This window comes from Lepisosteus oculatus, chromosome 7, assembly GCF_040954835.1.
Source record: "Lepisosteus oculatus isolate fLepOcu1 chromosome 7, fLepOcu1.hap2, whole genome shotgun sequence".
In the NCBI taxonomy this organism is placed as follows: Eukaryota; Metazoa; Chordata; class Actinopteri; order Semionotiformes; family Lepisosteidae; genus Lepisosteus; species Lepisosteus oculatus.
In genome coordinates this window covers 8,466,236-8,487,575 of record NC_090702.1, presented here as the reverse complement: position 1 = coordinate 8,487,575, position 21,340 = coordinate 8,466,236, and the positions used below count along the sequence as shown (strand labels likewise).

The 21,340-nt window shown below is 38.4% G+C and overlaps 1 protein-coding gene across 4 annotated transcripts in view; it reads right to left on the bottom strand.

The window, feature by feature from the left end:
* Window positions 1-21,340, bottom strand: part of bicd1a (bicaudal D homolog 1a) — a 141,682-nt gene that overhangs the window by 19,016 nt on the left and 101,326 nt on the right. For all 4 annotated transcript variants that reach the window (XM_069192118.1, XM_006633704.3, XM_069192120.1 and 1 more), the window contains exons 4-7: window positions 20,229-20,669; window positions 13,110-14,213; window positions 7,339-7,490; window positions 5,604-5,811 (exon numbers count right to left, since the gene is read on the bottom strand). In XM_069192118.1, the coding sequence (XP_069048219.1) occupies window positions 5,604-5,811; window positions 7,339-7,490; window positions 13,110-14,213; window positions 20,229-20,669 (1,905 nt within the window). The remainder of the gene's footprint in view (window positions 1-5,603; window positions 5,812-7,338; window positions 7,491-13,109; window positions 14,214-20,228; window positions 20,670-21,340) is intronic.

The following is a 21,340-nucleotide window of genomic DNA, read 5'->3' as shown; positions in this document are numbered from 1 at the left end:
ACACTGTGTTTGCTTCAGGCTTACAGTAATTACATTTAATGCTATCACAGTGACGGGGTGTCACAGAGTTGCTCTACCTTACTCAAACTAACTTTAACCTTTGTATCCACTTTTTTATTCTGTGCTTTAACCAAACACTTAGAACCTCAGATGAAAGCTTTTAAAAATATTTACTGTATGTGTATTTAAGAAGCTTAAGGTGCATTAAACATGATCATATTATATTTCACTTATAAGTTGCTACTTCTGTTTAAGTAACTTTCTTTTTTTTTACTCAGGTAACATCCATCTGCTTTTCCAGTAAAAAGTTGAAAACTCCTACTCGGTTTTGGAAGTTAATTTTTTAACTTCATGTGGGCAAACAAGTGGTGGCATGATATTCCCCTCTCACGTATCCTTGATACCTTCCAGAAAAAGTGCTTTGCATTTTCTGTTTCCTGAGGCATCTCTGGTTACTCCTGCTGTGTTATCAGAATAACGATGTGGTAAATAATTACCAAGCAATGTAATTTTTATTCTTCTCTTTCAAGTCAAAAGTCACACACCTTGTGCAAGAAGTACTTTACATGAGAGTGGTTGTCTGGATGTTTAGCTGTGGAAAATTGGATTTTACACAAACAGGGGAAGCATAAAACAAAGTTTCCAAATCCTATTACCATAAAATACAGTACATACAGGATGGAACAGTAATAGGGACAAAGCAAGGATCCTCAAGGAAATGATCTATTCAGGATATGTAAACCAGACCTATTTCAGTGACTGACCCATGATATCAGGACTGTATAGACCTCTATATGTCCAGTAGGCTGTTTCATTCTTACTATTAAATAGTTTTACCTTCTACTAACTCAAAAAACAATTGTGTCAAAAAGCTCTTCCAAAAGCAAGTGCAAAAGGTTTGGAAGCCAAGTTTTGGGTTACAACTCACACAGCAGTTTGTTAAGATTCTCCGCAGAGTATTTTTCAAGGTCTTCTAATATCAGCTGTTTGGCCTGTAGAAATTCCAGAAACACTGTTAATTACTTTTCTAAAACCCTTTCCCATAGAACAAAAAAAAGCCCAAGTCCAGAGGAGATTTTGTTCAGTTCACTTCTGTGGAACAAAAAAAAATAGTTTGCACTATAAGGCTATTAGTATACTCTCTGACAAATTGGGGTGTTATATCTTATTGCAAAAGATGCCTTCTGTTATTCTGGAAGAATTTAAAAGGTGTTCTACACTTTTAAAGCACAGCATAGTGTATTAATGCAACACAAATGATAAAACAAGGTGATTTTGTCACAAGTCTTCAGACATACAGGTGGGTAGCTGCGTCAGCATGCGTAGGTTGCAAAGGAACAAGTAATGGGTTTATTCCATGCTGTTAAAAAGAAGTTTCGACCGTGGAAACGTTGTGTTTTTCTTCTTTTTTACAGCATGGAATAAACCTATTATTACTTGTTCCTTCAGACATACAGTAAGTTTATATGTTTGGTAATTCTGGTAAACACTTGTTCAGAAGATTGTTTTTATCAGGCTAGAAATCTCATTTTAATTGACACATAAAATATGTACAGTATCATATATTATATCATATATTACATATGTTCTAAATTGAAACCATCGCCTAATTCTTATTAAGCTTAGTTCTTTTGTTATGCGACTTACAGTATAGTACAAATACATGTACCTGTATATACAATCCTGTTTAAGAGAAAATTACCCAAACAATGATTTCAATTTTATCTATGGTTTCAGGGACACTACTATTGGAAATCTTGTTCTTGGGATGAGATGTTTTAACTGGCACTTTGGATACTTGCTCATTAAAGATGCCTTGGCCCATATAGAAAGAGTAGGGATATTGTGTCTAAATTCCACTCTGGGCTTGTACCTCACGACTGTCTTGTGCACTCCTACCTGGGTGCTGCCCTGCTGTGGGAAATGAAGGAGGTCCTGTTTTATATGTGAACCATTTTGGGGTCCAAGTGAAAGCAATCAGGTTAGTTACTTGCTTGATTGATTAAATACATTAACTGGCATCCAGACCTTGGCAAAGTCCCACCTTGTGCCCTGTGACTGCTGGTTAGGGTCTGGCTCACTGTGACCCTTCAAAGCATAACTGAAAATGGATGGATTGTATTATTTCCCTATCAGAATAATCAAGACCTGTAAAGTTGAGACTTATAAAACAAGGATAATTTAACCAAAGGTTTACAGGAATGTGTCACACAGACTTAAAAGAAGGTCCTTTCAAGTTTTTGACTAATTATTCTATTCAAAAGTCATAAGAATTAGTGTCTATTTAACAATATAAAGAGGAACATACTGTATCTTTATTTAGAAAGTATCTTCACCTGGAATGTTTAAAGTTTCATTGTGGAATGAATGTTATTATTTATTGCTCTGAAATCACAACTGACCTTTAAATCTCTTTTGCACCTGCAGGGAAACTGCTTTGTTTTAAAGGTTAGGATGTTTTTTAATATGTGAGATAATGCACTTTTTGTACAGATCTTGACAGGAGAATTCAGTTTAATGTTTTTAGCTGAATAATTCTCCAATTAAATTGCTATCATTCTACTTGTGATTCTCTTTTTTGGGGGTGAACATTTTTTATATTTTAATTAATTTGCAATTAATATGTGATCACATATCCATCCATCCATTTTCTCACCTCTTCACCCAATTCAGGGTTGTGGGGAGCTGGAGCCTGTCCTAACTAGCAATGGGCACAATGCAGGATACACTAATCCATCACAGGGCACACACAGTTAAAAACACAGACATGCACACACTCACACCAGGGCCAGTTTTCCTAGAAGCCAATTAACCTTCCAGTATGCCTTTGGACTATTGGAGGACACCAGAACACTGGCAAAAACCCATATGAATATGGCGAGAACACACAAACTCCACACAGATAACACCCCAAGTTCAGAATCGAAGCCTGGGCCCTAGCACTGTGAGATAGAAATGCTAACCACTGCGCCACTGTGCTGCCCATGATCATTTCTGAACTACTTTATTTTGATTTACAAATGCACAATAATTTTTTGAAATAACATTTTACAAACATACAGGAATACAGTACATAGGGGGAAAGCTGAAGGCGACATCTCAGCTTCTTCACTTATGATATTATAGGCTGATACAGTAGATAGTCACAGGCTGTAAATGTCTGGATCATTAACCACCATATTTTAGTAAATAAAGACTTACAGGGTCATGTACTTAATAAAACATGCTACTGATTTAAAGACAAAGTACGGTATGTTGTACGGAAAGTTTAAAGCAGAGTTTCATATCTTTGCTTTGTAGGTGTTGTGATGCATGACTGAAAGGAAAACTGTTCTATACATTTGAAGGAAATTGTTTACAAAAAGGAAGGGGGTTCACTTTGCCTCATGTTTACTTTTGATAGATATTCATTCTGGTTTTATGTGTCAAAATAATTTCTATATCTGGAACAGCATTTATGGTGCGAAGTTAATTGTGCCCAAAAAATGAGATGGAAAATTGAACAAAGCCATGGTATCAACTTCAACAACATGGCTGGCTATCTTGATACATACTCTCAGAACCCTTTAGGTAAAGACGTGCTTCCTGGTCTTAGTTTTTAAATGCATTTCCATGTAGTTTCTACTTGTGCCCTCTAGTTCATATTTCACTGTTCATTCTGAAGAAATCTACTTTGAAAGAAAGAAACTTCAAGGAGTTTGAATACTTGTATTAGCATCCCTTGTAATATTGACATTTAGCTCTGGAATGTCTATGGTTGCTCTTTTCTGGACTGATTCGAGAGCAGAATACCTTTTCTATAATATGGTAACCAAAATTATACACAATATTCTACAGTATATGAGGCCTTTCTAGTACATTAAACAATTTCAACATAGCATAACTTAATTTTAATTATATGCTATATATCCTAAAATTGTGTTTTCAGTTGTTAGAAAGTGAATAATAGAAAGAAAACTTATAGACACATTATTTCAATACTTGTGGGTGTTTAAAGCACTGTATATTAGAGGACCATGTATCTTGCACTTCATAGTACAGTATATGTGCAAAAACTGTTTTACTTGGATCTGGTACAAAGCACATGTTTAAGAAATAAGATTTCTCTTATTAAGAAATAAGAAAGCTCTTATTTTACTTAGTGATAGTAAAGAAAACTACACAAGAAAGAGAAAATTTAGCAAAAAAGACTAACTTATCACTTTTTTCTTGATATGATGAAATCCCACTCACAGAACTGAACTTGTATTGGGGTTGTAATGGTCTTTGTGTTGAATTCCCTGAGTTTTCAATAGGTGATTTAATAGTTAAGAAGACAAAAGGACGGTTTCACCTTTTCTGCCCTTTTGGAAATATGACTATAAAAACGATGTAGCCATATTTTTCTATCTACACAATTGCATGCAGTTGATAAGTAGGAAACATTGACTATTTGCTGAAACAGTTGTGACTGTAATTTGAGCATTTCAACGGTATCTGTTGTGCCTGACTTGATTAAATAAAACTTCAGTTTAATAGTTAAAACAATTATTCTACTATTATAAAGTTGGGTCCTAACTCACATTTGAAGAAGAATTCCAAACAGCAGTTGGCTGTTTCATTCAAGAATTTTTTTTTCAGTATTCAAACAATGTCATTGTATTATGAATTTATAGCAAGAAATATTGGATTGGATAACTCTACTACTTCATGCTTTTCTGTGGTTTTTGATAGAGGCAACTTTGACATGCTACTAAAATGCCAAATGACTTTTTCAATTCTTCTCGACTTCCACAAACTAGAAGCTAATCCACTCAAAAGAATGTAAATTGACACAAAAGTCTTTGGTTTCCCCTTTTTTAGAAAAACAAAACAATATATGTCTTACAAATACTGAGCACTGCCCACACAAGTGCTTCTCCTAAACAAACACTTTTCAAAAGAATTATCCCGAGAAAACAAACATCCGCAAATATAAACCAAAGATGTTTTTGTTTTTTTTTCGGCGAGAGTACCACTGGTCAGCGGTGTAATGAGAAGGCAGGGGCAACATGTGCTCCTTTCAGTTTTTATCCCTGAGGAAAAGTCTTAGAAAAAGCTGATGTGGGTCATACTGCTTTACAAGGCCCCATGTAAACAAAGCAAATCAGTTTGTCTTCCTCTTAGTGTCAACAGCCCAGATCTCCTCTATACTGTCAGTGTTAGGAGTTGTGGGTTTGGGATAGTGGATGGCCAGGAGTAGTGGGAGGAGTTACAAGGGTGTAGGTGGGCACGTCTATAACCAGTCGTGGGGTTCCCAGCGTAGACGGCCGTGTGCGTGGCACAGGTGACCGATATTGTATGGAGGATTGCCGGGATTCTACTTCAGAGAGGTGACTATTGTCAGTGGTGTTGGGAGTGAGTGGCCGCAAGTCTGTGGTGAACGACATAGGATCTACAGTAAAGTGCTGAGTGCCTAAAGTCCACTGCGGGTTGCCTATGTTAAACGGCGAGGCACCTACTGTCCAGGAGGGCGTACCTTCGAGGGAAGGTGGACTGCCTAGGAGTGCGTTGGGGCTGTCTACTGTAGCTGACGGTGTGTGGGCTGCTGGGAAGGGCGTGCCGGCCGCTGCCTTTCGACTTACTTTGGGAGTGCCGCTCTTGATTTTGGCCACCTTGCCCCGGGTGCGATGGGACTGCTCGTGATCGAACTCCAGGTCTTCCAGCCTCTGAGTGAGGGCCAGTTTCTGCTGGATGGCCATGCGAAGCAACGAGTTCAGCGTCTTCTTTTCGTCCTCTGCCGCCGCCAGCTGCCGCTGCATCTCGTCCAGCTGCGTCACATACTCGTCGCACCTGCGAGGCACAGACACAAGAGCTTTGGCCACTGGTCTTCATCAATACTTGTGATCATCAGGTTTGCAGTACAGGAAACTGCAAGTTACGGGCTGTAAGTGGTGTGTGAGAGGGTGCCGTGGTACTCAGATCAGTGGTGATGAATTGAATAAAACTGTTTTTGTGAATACAAAGCATCAAGATACATTTTTAACATTTTAATGGCATAAGGCAATTAGGGTGGCACATGTGCGCAATGGTTTTCCTTCGTGAGCTCCAGTTTCCTCCCACAGTCCAGAGACACACTGGTATCTACTTGGCTAAGAGCAATAGTGGCTCATCCCCTCCATTATTCATTCACAGTACTCTGGGAGATGCCCCCTGGTATAACACCAATAGGAAGGAAATCTTTAATTCCCTCTACAATCTCTCTTTCAACAATGTAAAACAACTGTTGTACTGTACTCTTTGTTTGCCTGTTTTTTTTGTATTGTTGTTTAGAACTCTGCCATAAAACAAATTTCCCTCAGGGGACGATAAAGCTTGATTTGGATTGAATGGTTTGTTAACAACATGTACTGTATGAGGTTTTCTATGTGAAATGTTTTGTCTAGAGATTGAAACATCCTACAGGCTTTGTATGGGACAAGCCACGTAAGGCAGAGAGCCATCACACTCAGCCCAGGACCATCTATCTGCATAATTGTTTTCAGACTGCAGCAAAGACCCATGCGTCAGCACAATGACCGTAGCTCTGCGTCGATAAAAATGATCTTCATGCTTAGAGGCCATTCAGGGTATCATTCATATCTGCAAGATAAAATTCTGTTTTGCCAAAGAACCTGTTAGCTGATGACGGAGAGAGTGATTCTTCACAGATGAATGCCATTTCACACTCCACAATGTGTGTGGAGACAATGTGGGAAAATGTTATTTTAGATTGTTGCACCATTTAAACCAACCAGTGAAGTGAACTGTGGAAGTCTGAAGATGTTGAAATTAATCACTTTTAACACTAGAATGCCCGGTGTATATGGAGGGCATCATTAGTGCTCAGTAATTCTTTAGCCAATGTACTTGGATGTCTTGAAAGTCCTTCAGCCAATAGGTTTTCGTTTCCTACAGTCCCATTTCAGAGTGCTGTCAAAGTAGGGTGGACCAGTGAACTTAGGAAACAGTGATTCATGACACTTCCTGAGCACTGGGAGGTTTGTGGTGGTATAATTGTACAATACTTCTCTCTCAGGGACAGTGACACTTGCAGTTGGTCAAAAGATACATTTGTGAGCCAGCTGTGAGATATTTAAGTGAACTAAAAAAGAACTAAAACGTACTAAAATGAAAAGGTGAAAGGAGATGCCAAGAAGAAGAAAATAAGCTTCTTGTGGTTACAACAGGGCACCCAAGTGAACAGTGTTCTTGAAAAGGTTCATTATAGAGTTTGTGTTTGGAATTCGGCTCTTGTAAAGCACTTTGAGGTGGTTCTACCTGTGAATTTGCACTGCAGATAATTTCTCCTGGACACTCAGAGGTCCTGTGACTCCTCACCTGGTAGCAAACATGGCCCTCAGGGAAGAGAAGGTGGCAGCGTCCTCCTTCAGTGCCTTCAGTTCATTCCGCAGTTTCATCATGGTCTCTGTCACCATGGACTTCTCATTCTCATATTTGCTTTTCAGATTTGCCAAAGCAACCTCAGCTGTCTGTGCAATAGTGGAAAACAAACATTAATTTCCTCATTATTTATTTTAGGAAAAAAGAAATTGTGAAGAGAACCTCACTTAATCGGTGTTCAAAAAGGCTTTGGGCAGGCAAAAATCTAACTAACGAATAATCGAAGAGCATAAATAATCTCGACACTAGAACCGCATTCAATGTTTTTTATCGCTCATTTAGGATACATCTACGGTGTAGAAAAACACAATGTTATTCAAGCATTGAAAACAATACTGTACACGAAATTAAATTTGGTCCCTTCTACAAGTATACTGTATTACAGTGTGGTAAAAGCAGTGTTAAATCAAAGTAAAATCAATAAACCACAGAGTAACATAGAAATCAAAATATGTATAAAACAAAGGATAACAGTAAATTGATGTTCAACAAGATAATTATATATACAGTATTCCAGCCTGGAGGCACTGGAATTAAAAAATTGACAGTATGAAAGACACAAATATTTTCTCACACCTGCACTGAGGCCTGAGGTTAAAAAGAGTAACTGATTGTAAATTTATTGTACTGTATGTATTTCATTGTTCATTGTGGGCTATACTTTTGAAAGAAAAGGGGTTAAAACACAGAATATGTGCTAGACTGCCATGTTTCTGAAAAAGCTTTGTTAACATGATCATGATCACGTTAGGAAGGCACGTTAGGAAATACATTATTTAATATAATTGAAATTATATTAAATTATGTGGTCTTTCAACTAATGAACTGAAACCCACTTTTGGAATTATCCTGTTACAAACCTTGGTACTGTAGGAATCAAATAAATTTCAAGAATCTTACACTGATGTTCCTAATCACCATCATTACGGAACTTAGCCTTATATATTGAATATAAATGTCTGACGCAGGTGAAGATCCAGATCCCATTTCCTCCTTGCACCTACCCCTTAGTTCACTCTCTGTGAATCCCCTTCCAAATGGGGTTGGAACCTCCTTTTCTTATAGAGAGGCTACCCATTAATGAAGTGGATTAACCTATTTCACCAGGTATTCCAAACATGCACAAAGCATGTAATTCTTGGATGTTATGGTACCTCATGAAATATTTGATATACTGTATACAGTACTACACTCAGCTACACGTACAGTATAGTCTAGCATCCGTTATACAGATTTAAATAAATAAAAATATATATTATTATAAAAAATATGTTTAGTATTTTATGTTTAGTAAGTCCCTGAGGGTTGTAGACATGAAAACAGATTTAAATTATTGCACTACTGCAGGGTTCCCCAAAGCATGTCCTATCATCCAACTAGGAGACAGCTTTTAATAAGGTACTCATTCCAGGAATTGTAAAGTGCAAAATTTAAAATGAAACTATTATAAGAGCATATAAACTGCTAGAAGTGAACGCTGGTCATATAGCCCACTGAATCTGAGAACATGAGACATTATTCAAGTAAATTACTGAAATGATTTAAAATTATTCAAGGGACAGATTTTGCTGTAGCCACACTTATAATATAACACTTATAATACTTATGCCAAACTGAATTGCTTATGTTATAAACTTAATTATGTTTTATGTTTTCCTATTTAAGCCTTATGTATTATGCTTATGTTTTCCTGATCTTAAAATTTCATTCATTGTTCCCTGAAGATCCAATGAATCGCCTTCAACCACATGAGTAAATTACTTTTAGCCTTCCACAAATCTACTGTATTATGTGTAAAGGAGTAGGAGAAAGTGCATTTTTCTTAATTGTACTCCCTGTTACTTACCACTTGATTCCTCAGTGTTCTTTTTTTAAATCCAATGATTACATATTGCCATTTCCTTTTAGCACTGTATTAAAAATTGCACTTTTGGGATTGCATAATTGACTCTACCTAAATTTCTCACTCCTCCACCAGTTCAGCTGTGGAGCGTGGTTGCTGATGCATAATGGCTAACATGTGTCACCCAGGTGGTACTGCACTTCGCTGAAGGATGAAGCAGGTTATCTCCTATTTGTAAAGCACTTTGGGAACTTTGGATGAAAACATTAAGGATCTCCTGCTTACATACAATACAAAGCACTGAACTGCTCAACAATAATTATGTACTGTATAAGGATGAATAAGGATGTATTCCACGAATAGATAGTACAACACTTAATTTGAGACCTGCTGATTCAGGTGTTTTTATCGTACTGTACCTACGGCCAGGCTCCACACAATGAGCAATAGTCTTCTCTTGTTTAGGTCCCTGATTGTGTGATTGTGGTGTACACTGCCCAAATCCATTATAGATTCTGGTACTGTGGACATTTTTTTAAATTCATCTGGACAGATGTACTGTATCTTACGACTATAGCTTTTAACATAAAACTTCACTGTGATCTTGATTTTATTGGTCATTTCACTAAGTAATTTTTTTGTTTTTGTTACATATCTTGTGCATATTTATTACACAGTGCTGAAAAGGATTTTAAATAAAGCATATTATTACTGCCACTATTATTTGCCACAGAATGCATCAAATAATTATTATATTTGAATTAGCCTCCTTTGTAGTCTGCTTAAGACTGAAGAGATCCACTTCTATTTATCTTTTATGTACCACATCCTTATAGGAATATCCCTTAGATTTGTTTTTTAACCATTTCAAGGACATCAAAGTCATTTTTATGTTAAATAGTGACCACAACTGTAAAAGATGTTTTAAATAAGGTCTCACTAAAAGACTACCGTGTGCATCTCATACCACATCATAATAGCACTAACCACTCTATTTTCTTAAAGGTTTAGTACTGTTTGTTTGCTTTATTGCAGTCTGTAGAACAATGTGTAATGTGAATTCATAACAATACAGCTGAGTAGCATTAATTAATCATATTGATAGCATTTTGGAAGGTACAAGTAATAGGTTTATACCATGCTGAAAAAAAGAAGAAGGCTTTTTTCTGAAGAAGGCTTCACGGCCGAAACGTTGTGTTTTCTTATTTTCAGCATGGTATAAACCTATTACTTGTTCCTTTGCAGCCTACGCATGCTGACACAGATACCCACCTGAACTATTTTTGGAAGATGTTTTTATCCAAACTAAAAGAAATTGCATCTAAAAAGAGTAAAAGAAAGGTTGAACCAGGATAGGATGTTCTTTTAATCTGAACTGATAACAAGAAACTCTGATTCACTGTTCATAACACCATGCATCATCTTGGAAAATGAACGATGCAAAAGGAAACATACAGTATGCATTCTCTTCATACTTTACAGTGCATACTGTTCAGCTTGGTGAAACTGGGATTTGAATTATCCTTACAAATTAATAAATAATATTGTAACATGGGCATTTTTAAGATTGATCAGGATCTAAAGGGAAAGATAACTTCAAATAAAGGTTTATTGGCTTTATAAAAGAATATAATACAAACTGGCTTAGCAGAAAAGAATAATGCATAACTATATACAGTAATAGTCCCTATTTATGGAACTTACATACAGTATGTGACCACATGTAATTCTACTCTTTGGCACCAGATAGCGCTAATGCTCTGCTTTGACTTTCCTTAAGCCTGTCATTTGACCAGTAGCATTCAAAAATTACCTCTGTAATGCAACCACTATATCCTGGTTCTATGCTGCTGGATAAGCCTGGTTCAGAAAAGTCTGGGACCTCCTGCCACTTCGGTGTCGCTGAAGTCTAATCAGTTTGGTCCCACCTATGTCCAATGAGGTGGGATTTGGCTCTTTTTCCCATTTAAGCCTTTGAGACATACTGTGTATAGTGAATACGAAGTGTTTTCCAGAATGCTCTAAAACTGAAAACTAACGGCGTTGAACTTGAATACCTTATTAATGGATTCTAAAACCAACTGAAGAACAAACCAGAATGTTCTTCATTGATAATGTTGTTAGAACAGATGCACACAAAATGTATTCCCACAGCAATATAATGGTAAAAGCAAAGGAAAACACTTATAGTTTCAAATATAATTGAAGATAGTGCTTTCCTTATTTATTTTCTACTTTCTTTGGGAAGATTTTTGTGAAAGGCAGCTAGAGGGGTTTGCAGGTGAGGGAAGGTGGAAGCGTTGTCAGAGAGCTGCCCTGAGAGCTGACATATCAATTGGGCCATAGTCAAAATAGTGATATCATACATACTGTATTGCTTGACATGAGCAATGTGTCAAATTAATATGTCTTTGCTGGGCTTCTGACTTTTATAAATCATTTACCTGTAAATATGCTTCAGAATGTGGCACAGGAAACTAACAACAAAGAACACTAATTGTAATGAAAAGGGTTTAGGGTTAACTTTTCAAAAGTATTGACTACATTTTCGAAAGTATTTTGGCTCCATTTCCCTTTGGACTTGTACCATTTGGCCCACCTAAAGTTCTCCTTTAATTTAAGCAGTGAAGTAATTTTCCACTTCTCACCCTCTGTTCTACAGTGAGGCTGCTTCTCTGCAGCACTTCAGAGGTGAATGAAGGAAATCCTCTTCAATGTGAGGAGAGGCTTGTCCCTCACAGACAGTACCGCCCTGTATTGGACAGTCAGTGCTGATTGGAGGAGAGCCATGAACCTCACAGACAGCAGTCCTTTTATTTTTAATTACATTTTTAAAAATGTCACACTCTAATTAATTCCTACACTCTAATTAATTCCTACAGTAACATAATCAGGCTGATCTTATTATTTTTAATAATTTATCATTTATAATTTTTCAATATTATATTATTGACATGTAATACCTTTCTAAAATGGCCTAAATTTCATTTGCAAGGTGTTTGCCAAGTGCCCCATGTTATTTTCTACTTCCTATTTTATCCTATTTATATCCAAATAACAAGTTCACTTAATATAAAGAATACATCTATATATTTGATATAAATAAAGAGGGCAAACACTGGTGCAGAACCCTGTGGTAGGCTGATAAGGATGTCACCCCTTTTATCCTTGTCTGTACTGGTTTCTGCCCATTTACTAGTTCTCAATCCACATGCATACATCACATAGAACTTTTTTATTCCATAGCAGCTCAGAATCCTATGTACAGTAACTAACTGCTTTTTAAATGACACCAAAATGATAGCTCCTTCTGCTTCAAATAGTGTCATTATTTCATTATTCCAAGTGTCTGTAATTACATACAGAGAAACATTTCCTATGATGCATAAGCATATGCATTGTAATGATAAAACTACAGTTCAAAGAAACTATTGCATGCAAATTTAAAAGTTATACTATTGTAGACTTTACTGCACAGTAAACATTGTAAATATTGAAAATGTCCATCTCTGAATTCTTAAACTCCTGTCTTGAATATTGCTATAATTTGGGGCTTTTCTTAGAAAAACCAGACACCAGACACAGCTTGTGTAGAATTCAGAAACAATACCATCAGTGCTTGGCCACATAGTGTATGTCAGATGGCTTTATTGTTATTACTGTTATTTTTTTTTAACTAAAGTGACAGCTGTCATAATGAATGTTGTTCAGATTTGGTTCTTAAATGGAAAATGGAAAATCACATTTCAAGACAGAACTGCCATAATGATATTTACTTCTGACCAGAATGTGTCACGATTGAAATGTAAGAAAGGTTGCGTTTGCACCGAGTCGTTTTATTAATTGATTTTTTTAAGGCCCTTACTTGTTTGTTGGCTTTTAGGACCAGTCGCAGAGTGGCTATCTGCTCCCGCTTGGTGCTGAGCAGGGACTTCAGTTTGAGAATCTCCTCCATCAGCCCCTCTTTGTCCTTGTCAATAATGGGGGCCAGCTCTCTGGCAGCAGCCCGCTGTCGGGACAGCTGTAGGGAGCGGTCAACAGCTTTCTGTAGGTGCTTGATCTGGTCCCTGATAATAGCGTTGAGGTTGTAAATGTTCATGGGCTCCTTGCGGAGGTCATTGGACTCTGTAACTGGAGAGGAGGGCGGGGCATTTATCATGGGTGACACTACTGGGGTTCGGTTAGGGCTTTTATTTTGCTCCTTGCTAGCCTCGGCAGGGTCTCTGGGAGCTGGATCTATGGGGCTTCTGGCTTCTGCAGATGCTACTACTGCTCGGCGGGCGAGCCGAGGAGACAGAAGCCCCCTGGGGTCGTCCGGCCCCTTTAGGCTGCCACTGCGCGTCACCCTACTTTGCCGGTAGTAGTCCAGCATCACCCTGTTGGGTGTCTCGTTGTTGCAGAGGCAGACGTGGTGGTAGAGCTGGGCCAGCTCCTCACTGAAGGTCACCAGCTCGTCCTGGGCAGCATTGAGAGTGTTGTGGTTCTCATTGGCCATCACTGTCACCGTCTGCAGCTCGCTCTCCAGACAGGTGATCCGTTCTCTGCTCTCCTTGTTGGATTTCTCCAGCCGGGTCACCTGCTCATCCAGCACCTGCACTTTGCTCTCGCACTTGGACTTCTCCTCGGTGTAGCCCTCCAAGCACTGGTTGTACTTCTCCTTCAGGGCCTTCAGCTCAGCCTTGAGGTCGATCACCTCTGTGACAGCCACCTTGTACTTGCACTCCAGGATCTCAAGCCCGTTGATGTCTACCTCGTAGTCGTGGCTGTCCTGGGCTGAGTTCTGGGCTGACTTCTCTGTCTCTACCTCCATGCCCAGCTCTTTATTGTTCTGCAGGCCCTTCATGGCATTGACGTGTTCCGTGAGCCGGTGTACTCGCTCGTGCTGCTCTGTTAGTGCTCCCTTGGTGTGCTCCAGCTGCGTCTGGGAGTCCTGAAGGCTGGACAGGAGAATAGCTTTCTCTCGTTCCACCTGTAATCACAAAGCATTGTCCATTACTATGTGTGGAGAGTTTAGGTTAGCTGAAACTCTAGTGAATGATTGTCCAATGTCAATATATTCTGGAGGGAAAAGTAACATATGAGTATGATTGTTAAAGATGTTTGAATATTTTTTGAATACTTTACACTTATACTGTAGGTAGAAATCTCAAATGTTTCACTCCTTGTCTTTTTAATTGCTATAGGTCAAGCCTGCTGAGTCACGTTCACAATCTGATAGGGCCAATAACTTGTGTGCTTGAATACACTTCCTGACCTCTTATCTTCAACTCATATGACTTTCCATATTGTATTTTTACAGAGGGTTTATGAGGAAAAAAACTATGTTTTTGGGGATTAAACATAAACCTTTAAATTTTCACCTAGGCCTTGAAGGACAAAACGCAATAGTATGTAGTGATACTGTATGTGTTTCCTCCTTTTTTTCAAAATTCATAAATTCATTTCCAGGTTCCACTTTTCCAGTCAATTGAGAATATTGCTTGGTTTTGAATTTGAACAAATGGAGCGATAATTTCACAGCACAGCATGTGGTAGTTTTTGTTCTTTCCTACTCACCTATTATAAGCTTTACTGGACATGAAGATTTATCTACTTATTCATTTTTTTAAGGCTACAAACATGTAATGGTTACTTATGCTGATGGTGGCCAAACATGGGTCACTGCTTCTGACTTCAGGGCATCAAAATTACAGACAATTTTTATATTTCCCAAAAAACATTTGTCTTACTCGTGCTCTTGACAAAGTAGGCAAGTCAACTGAATGCTAAAGTAGACACTAGCAGTGTTGGTTCGCCTTGGATGTCCTGCTCCAAACACTCACATGCTGCACAGATTCCTCTCATTTAAATTAACTGTGGATCATTGCTTTTTGATTTTGTTCAGCCATTGCATTGAAGAAATCAGTCATCCAGTAAGTCACATCTTTGGCACTTAAACCATATTGATTAACCACTGGAAGAGACCCAAGAAAAAAAACGATTATAAAATAAGGCTGATAAGTAGCATATTGTGCTATTATAGTAATACAGGAATTTTTATAAAAAAGTGAATTTCCTATCGTAGATAAGACTTTGCATGTCTGACAAAAATATAATAACTTCAGTTCCTGTTTGTATTTCCTAATAGAAGGAAATGTAAAAACAACACTCCTGCAGTGTACAAGCTGTTTGTGCAAACAACACTGTATAAATGAGCAGTATGCACATTGACAGCATTAACTGATTCACCTCTAGGCTTTGTCCCCAATGTGTTTCATAATCAAAAACAAATAACCTCATTTGGTAAAAGCCTTGAAGTGCATGAGGTACACGATATGACACTAGAGCCTGGAAGCTCCTGGTTCAAATCAAATCTAGGTGATTTTGGTTTTTTTTTGGTTTTTGATTTTGTACATACAGTACAGTACTGCTGAATGATCTCTGGTTCACACAGCCTAAATATGGTTGCACATTTACGTTACAATATGCTGTATCCACTTCACTAGACAATCTTGTCTGGATCACGTATTGAGTTTGCTTATTAAAAATATAAGAATGTTTTACAAATGATTAAAAATGAGAGGATGCCATTCAGCCCATCTATCACGTTTGGTAGTTAATAGCTAATTGATCAAAGAATCACATCCAGATGTTTCTTAAAGGACGTTTGGCTATTGGATTCAACAGCACGGCTGAGAAGCTTGTTCCACACTCCCACAACTTTTTGAGTAAGGAAGTGCCCCCTGTTCTCAATTCACAATCCTCAATGCTCTTTCACGCAAATTCCATTTGTGTCCTTTGGTTTGTAATTCATTTTTTATTTTAAAGAAGTGCACCGAGATGACTTTGTAAGTGTTTAAGAGGTTTTTGAATACTTGTATCATTTCCCTCTAAAGTTTAAAAAGGTTTAGATCAGTTGCTCAGTGAAGGACAGTCTGTAAGCCCTGGATTGCACCTGGTTGTTCTTCATGGAACTGATTCCAGAGCAGCAGATATCTTTTATTTTGTCGTTTGCCAAGTATCTTTTTGAATTTCAATTGCTCTGTTTTGTTTTAACTAATTGCAGTAAACTGAATTAGTTTACTAAATACATTTGTAAGAGCAGCAGTTCTAGTACAGACCCCTGTCCTACTCCTCTAATCTGCTAAACCTTAACTGTTCTCTTTTGTTTTCAATTTATTTGAAATCTGTCCACCCATCCACTTTCTAACCGCTTTGTCCAATACGGTATCGCGGGGAACCAAATCCAGCAAGAAATGGATTCATCCTGGACAAGATGCCAGTCCCTTGCAGAGCACACACAGACACAAATATATTTATATTCACACCAGGACCAATTTTCTCAGAAGCCAATTAAGCTACCACTATGTCTTTGGACTAGGGGAGGAAACCCACACGCACGTGGGGAGAACAGGCATACTGCACACTGTTCAACTCTTTATTCTAGCAGCCACATTACCCTGCAACTCACAACTGGCAACCCACTGAAGCTCAGTAGGTGTGAGCCTGGTCAATACCTGGATGGGAGACCTCCTGCGAAAAACTTGTTGCTGAGGTCTGTGTGGGTCCTAATCCCCCACTGTAGTGATGGAGAGACTATACTGTAAAAAAAGGTGCCGTCCTTCAGATGAGATGTAAAACCAAGGTCCTGACTCTTTGTGTCATTAAAAATCCCAGGGTGTTTCTCGAAAAGAGTAGGGGTGTAACCCTGGTGTCCTGGCCAAGTTTCCCATTGGTCCTTACCAATCATAGCCTCCTAATAATCCTCATCTATGAATTGGCTTCACCTCTCTGTTCTCCTCCCCACTGATAGGTAATGTGTGGTGAGTGTACTTGTGCACTGTGGCTGCCGTTGCATCATCCTGGTGGGGCTACACATCTGTGGTGGAAGGGAGTCCCCATTACCTGTAAAGCACTTTGAGTGGAGTGTCCAGAAAACCACTATATAAGTGTAAGGAATTATTATTAATTTAAAAAATAAAATAATTATTTGATAAAAAATAATTTATTTAAAACATGCCTTTCCCTTAAAAGCATTTTAAAGGCAGTGGTGTTAAGACCTGGCCTTTCATGATAAATAATTTAAAGAGTCGTGGCAGAGTTCTGAGAGAGGTTGTTAGCCCAGTTCCCAGCACTGACAGCAAGGCTGAGATGATGTAATACAAAATGACCAGCATAATTGCACCCTTAATAATTTAACACCCCTGGGCTATTAAACAGCTGTAATCTAAGATGTGGGTAGTGCTGAAATGTGGTGGGGAGACTGATGAGTTGGCTTTAAAAAGATTGATAATTGTCTACTTTACTAACATTGTCTACTTTACTAACATTATGATCTCTTCCTGACTAAAATGAATCTAAAAAACAACAAGACAATGGATCAAGATAACGGTAGGTTCCTTTTTATGAAACTCACTTGGTCAATTAAAGAAAAAGCCTCAATTACACAATAAAAAAAGGTAAAGTGGAATTGATGGTCTGTTTTACTACTGTTTTTTATATTATAACAGGAATTATTAAACGATTCTTCATTATTTTTGTTATATGCCTTATCATTTAGAAGGGATGAAAAACAATGGAAAATATCTTTATCAGTGACTTCATATTTTTTCATATCATATTTTTATAATTATTTTCTGTGATCAAATTTCAATGCGCAACTCTGTTATAAGCCTACACCAGTGAATCTATATTTTTCATCAACTTAGAGCACTTTCATCATCTTTCTCTTAGAGCAAAAATAATTTGAAAGACTTATATTTAAAATTTGGATGAAATGTTTACGCTTAATGAGACTGATTCAAATAAATTAAGAACTGTTATTAATACAGTATAAATATAAACTTAAGTAAGATACATCAACTCCACAGGAGTTGATAACATTGCTTTCAGTCCTCACTGATATTCCCAAGTAAAAAAAAACTATTTCACTTAAATAAAACACTAGTTTTATTTGGTACAGTGCAAGGATTTGTTCTACTTAAATTTATTTAAGAAGTGCCAATGGCTGCAGTTGCAGCATTAGACATACGCAACCAGTACATTTGCAGTCACTTTATTATTTTAACTTTTTGAATATTGTACCATTAATTATACCTGAGGAAGGAAGAAAGTTTCAATCAGATTCACAGCCTTTGAGACCAGAAAAATTAAAATCGGATTCAGTCAGAGAGTGTTTAATGTGCTCCAAAGCACCATTGTATGCAAAGATGTATATTAATGATGCTTGTCTCTGGCTCCATGGCAGAAAAAGGTAGTGATTTTCTTGATTAGATGTCTACTAACATTTACAGAGCCGTGGAAGTATTGCAGCCTCGATCAGTAACTATGAAGAAAAACCTTGAGTACAGTTTGTCAGTATATTTCAAAACAGAGCCTCTTTTTAACAGCAGATGACCTGCTGTTGCTTATCTTCTTTTTATAGGTTCTACACAATGGTGTATTATCTAGAATGGAAAAAAATAAATCTTCCCAACAACAGCAGAGATCACTGACATCAAGAAAGCACTCATCTCAGCCATTGGGCTCTGACTGAAATGTAGGGAAGAGTCTCAAAGCCCACTGAAATTAACTTCAGACAGCAGATCAATAGCAAACTGTAAATGTATAGGGTATATCAGATGTTTCTCAACTGTGCAATTTTTCTCCATAATAAACATCTTGATTCTCTATAGAGTCATTGTATTGTTGTGTACCAGAGAGATATTTGTTCTCTTGAGTCAGCACTGGGGCATAAATTTCTCATTTTTTATCTTAGCTTTCTTTGTCCCTTATTTATTTTTATTGTTCCTAAAATCAAGCATTTTACATATAGTAAACCATTAAGAAAGCACAGGGCACAGTGATTAGCATTAGCATGTTCAGTTCCTGGGGTAGAGTTTATATGAGTTCATAAATGTGGCCCTGTTGTGAGTGTGAGTGTGTGTTTGTGTCTGTGACTATTGTCAAGGGTGTATCCTGCCTTAAGCCCGTTGCATTTAGGGTTAGGCTCTGTCATCCCTCGTTACTATGTACTGGATAAAGAGAAAATGAATGGATGCATGGTAAAGTATCAATGTATTAGTTTCCTAATGTGATTTAGGCATGGGTGTTAAGTTTACTGGAAACTTTTAGTTTACCTATCTAGGCAAACATTAGTGACTGACAGCATTACTATAATTCACCAATACAGCATTGGTGACACAATGTGACACAATGTTGTGTGGACAGAATCAAAAGGCAAGCTTAATTTCAAGTAAATGTTTCGGTCAGCCCCCTGGGTGGCCAGTAAATATTTCCAGTTCCACTTTGATCAAACACTACCAGCCTTCATCTTGTGAAATAATTTCATATATGTGTCATATTGCAGCTCTTTCCTGAAGTGCAAAGGTGGAGTTCAGGATAAGCACGACTGAGGGAGCCTCACGATTGGCTTCACTGGTAAAAGCCCTCACTCAAGCACTGGCTAATCTGTTTGATCATGGGTTCGAGCCTGGATAATGTCACTGGTTGAATGTGACAGGGATTCCCCCAGCCGTGGCACATGATTGGCTGAGTGCTGCCAAGGAGAGAGTGGGTACACTGTAACTCCTGCGGCCTCTCAGACGTGGTGCTGTCTGCATAGGACTGGCAATCAGCGCTGAAATTCTGGTATGGGCTTGTATTGCCTGCGACGTGCTAAAAGACAAGTGGCTTGAAGCTGGGTGAGTTGGGGGGAACGTGCCTACACTAAGTCATTCTCCCTCTACCTGCAAATTGCAAATATGAAAAACATCTAGCTGGCTATTCCAAATCTGTTGGGATTAACAGACATTATTGGGGTTTCTAAAATTCTAAAAGTCCCAAAGAAAAAAGAGAACAAAAAGAAAGAAATGCAAGCCCCATACTGTAAAAACATTTCTGACCATAGTTATTCATTTCCTGCCCTTCTTAATACCAATATTGTCCAGTGTATCGACTTGTTTCTTCATGGCAGCTGCGCATGTGTGCTTCTTCAATGAGCTGGACAGTTCCCCTGCGGACTCACCTGCAAGAGCTGCTGCTTCAGCTTCTGCATCTCGGAGAGGTTGAGCTCGCTGAAGAGGTCCGACACTGGGTTCAGGGCCTCCCCCTTCCTGGCGGTGGCCGGGCGGTAGTCCCCGTTGAGCTTCATCAGGGAGCCGTGGACGTGGCCGTTGCACTTCTCGTCGTTGTTGGGCGCCCCGTTCGCCTCCTCGTTGAACTTGAGCCCGTCCACGGAGATGCTGAGGTGGCTGTTGTACATGCTGTCGCTCATGCTGATGTACTGGGAGAGCTCCTTGCGCAGGCTGTTCTTCTGCTCGCGCTCGTTCTTCAGCGTGTCCAGGGCCTCTTCCAGCTGGCTCTCCGCGATCTCCTTCAGGCGGATGGCATCTTCCAGCTGGCTGTTCAGCAGGACCGTCTCCTCCTCCAGGCACTTGATCTCATGCTTGAGGCCTTCGTACTCCACCTGAGGGCAAAGAGAGAAAGAGATAGAAAAACAGTCCTGTTTTGACTTACTAAGAGGCAGAGCTTTAGTACATGCAAGTGAGTCATTCCTCATAAATCTAAAACTTCCCACTTTTCACTACACAACTAATGACAACATAACTAAATGACATAAAATAGAAATTTGTTAAGCCCAAAACATTAATGAATATCTATTTTATGTTCATAATTATTATTGAAAACAATTATTATTTTTAAAAGAATAATAACATAATATTTATTGAAACATTTGACAGTTTTATATAACATTTGGCACAATATTTTTTCGCGTGCACCATATTTGTAACACATCAGTGACTGGAATGCAGTGTGGCTCAGTTAAAGAGAATAGAGGAATGAAAATTGGTGAACATGAAGTATTTGCACTGTAATGGAGCAGCTGGTAAGAACTCTTGGCTCAATCTGGACCCCAGCCCATGGGGCTCCAGAACGCAGTTGTTCATCACTGCTACAGCAGGAGAGATGACCTGCTTGAATGGCCTGTATAGTAGGTGCAGAGGGTCGCCATTAGTCCAGGTTACACAAGTAAGATAAGACAAGTATGTTATTCTTCTTAGGTTGTAAATGAATGATGTGTTTCATAGTGGAAGTCTATTTTCACAGAAAGAGTCACACTAACATGTTGCCTCTTAT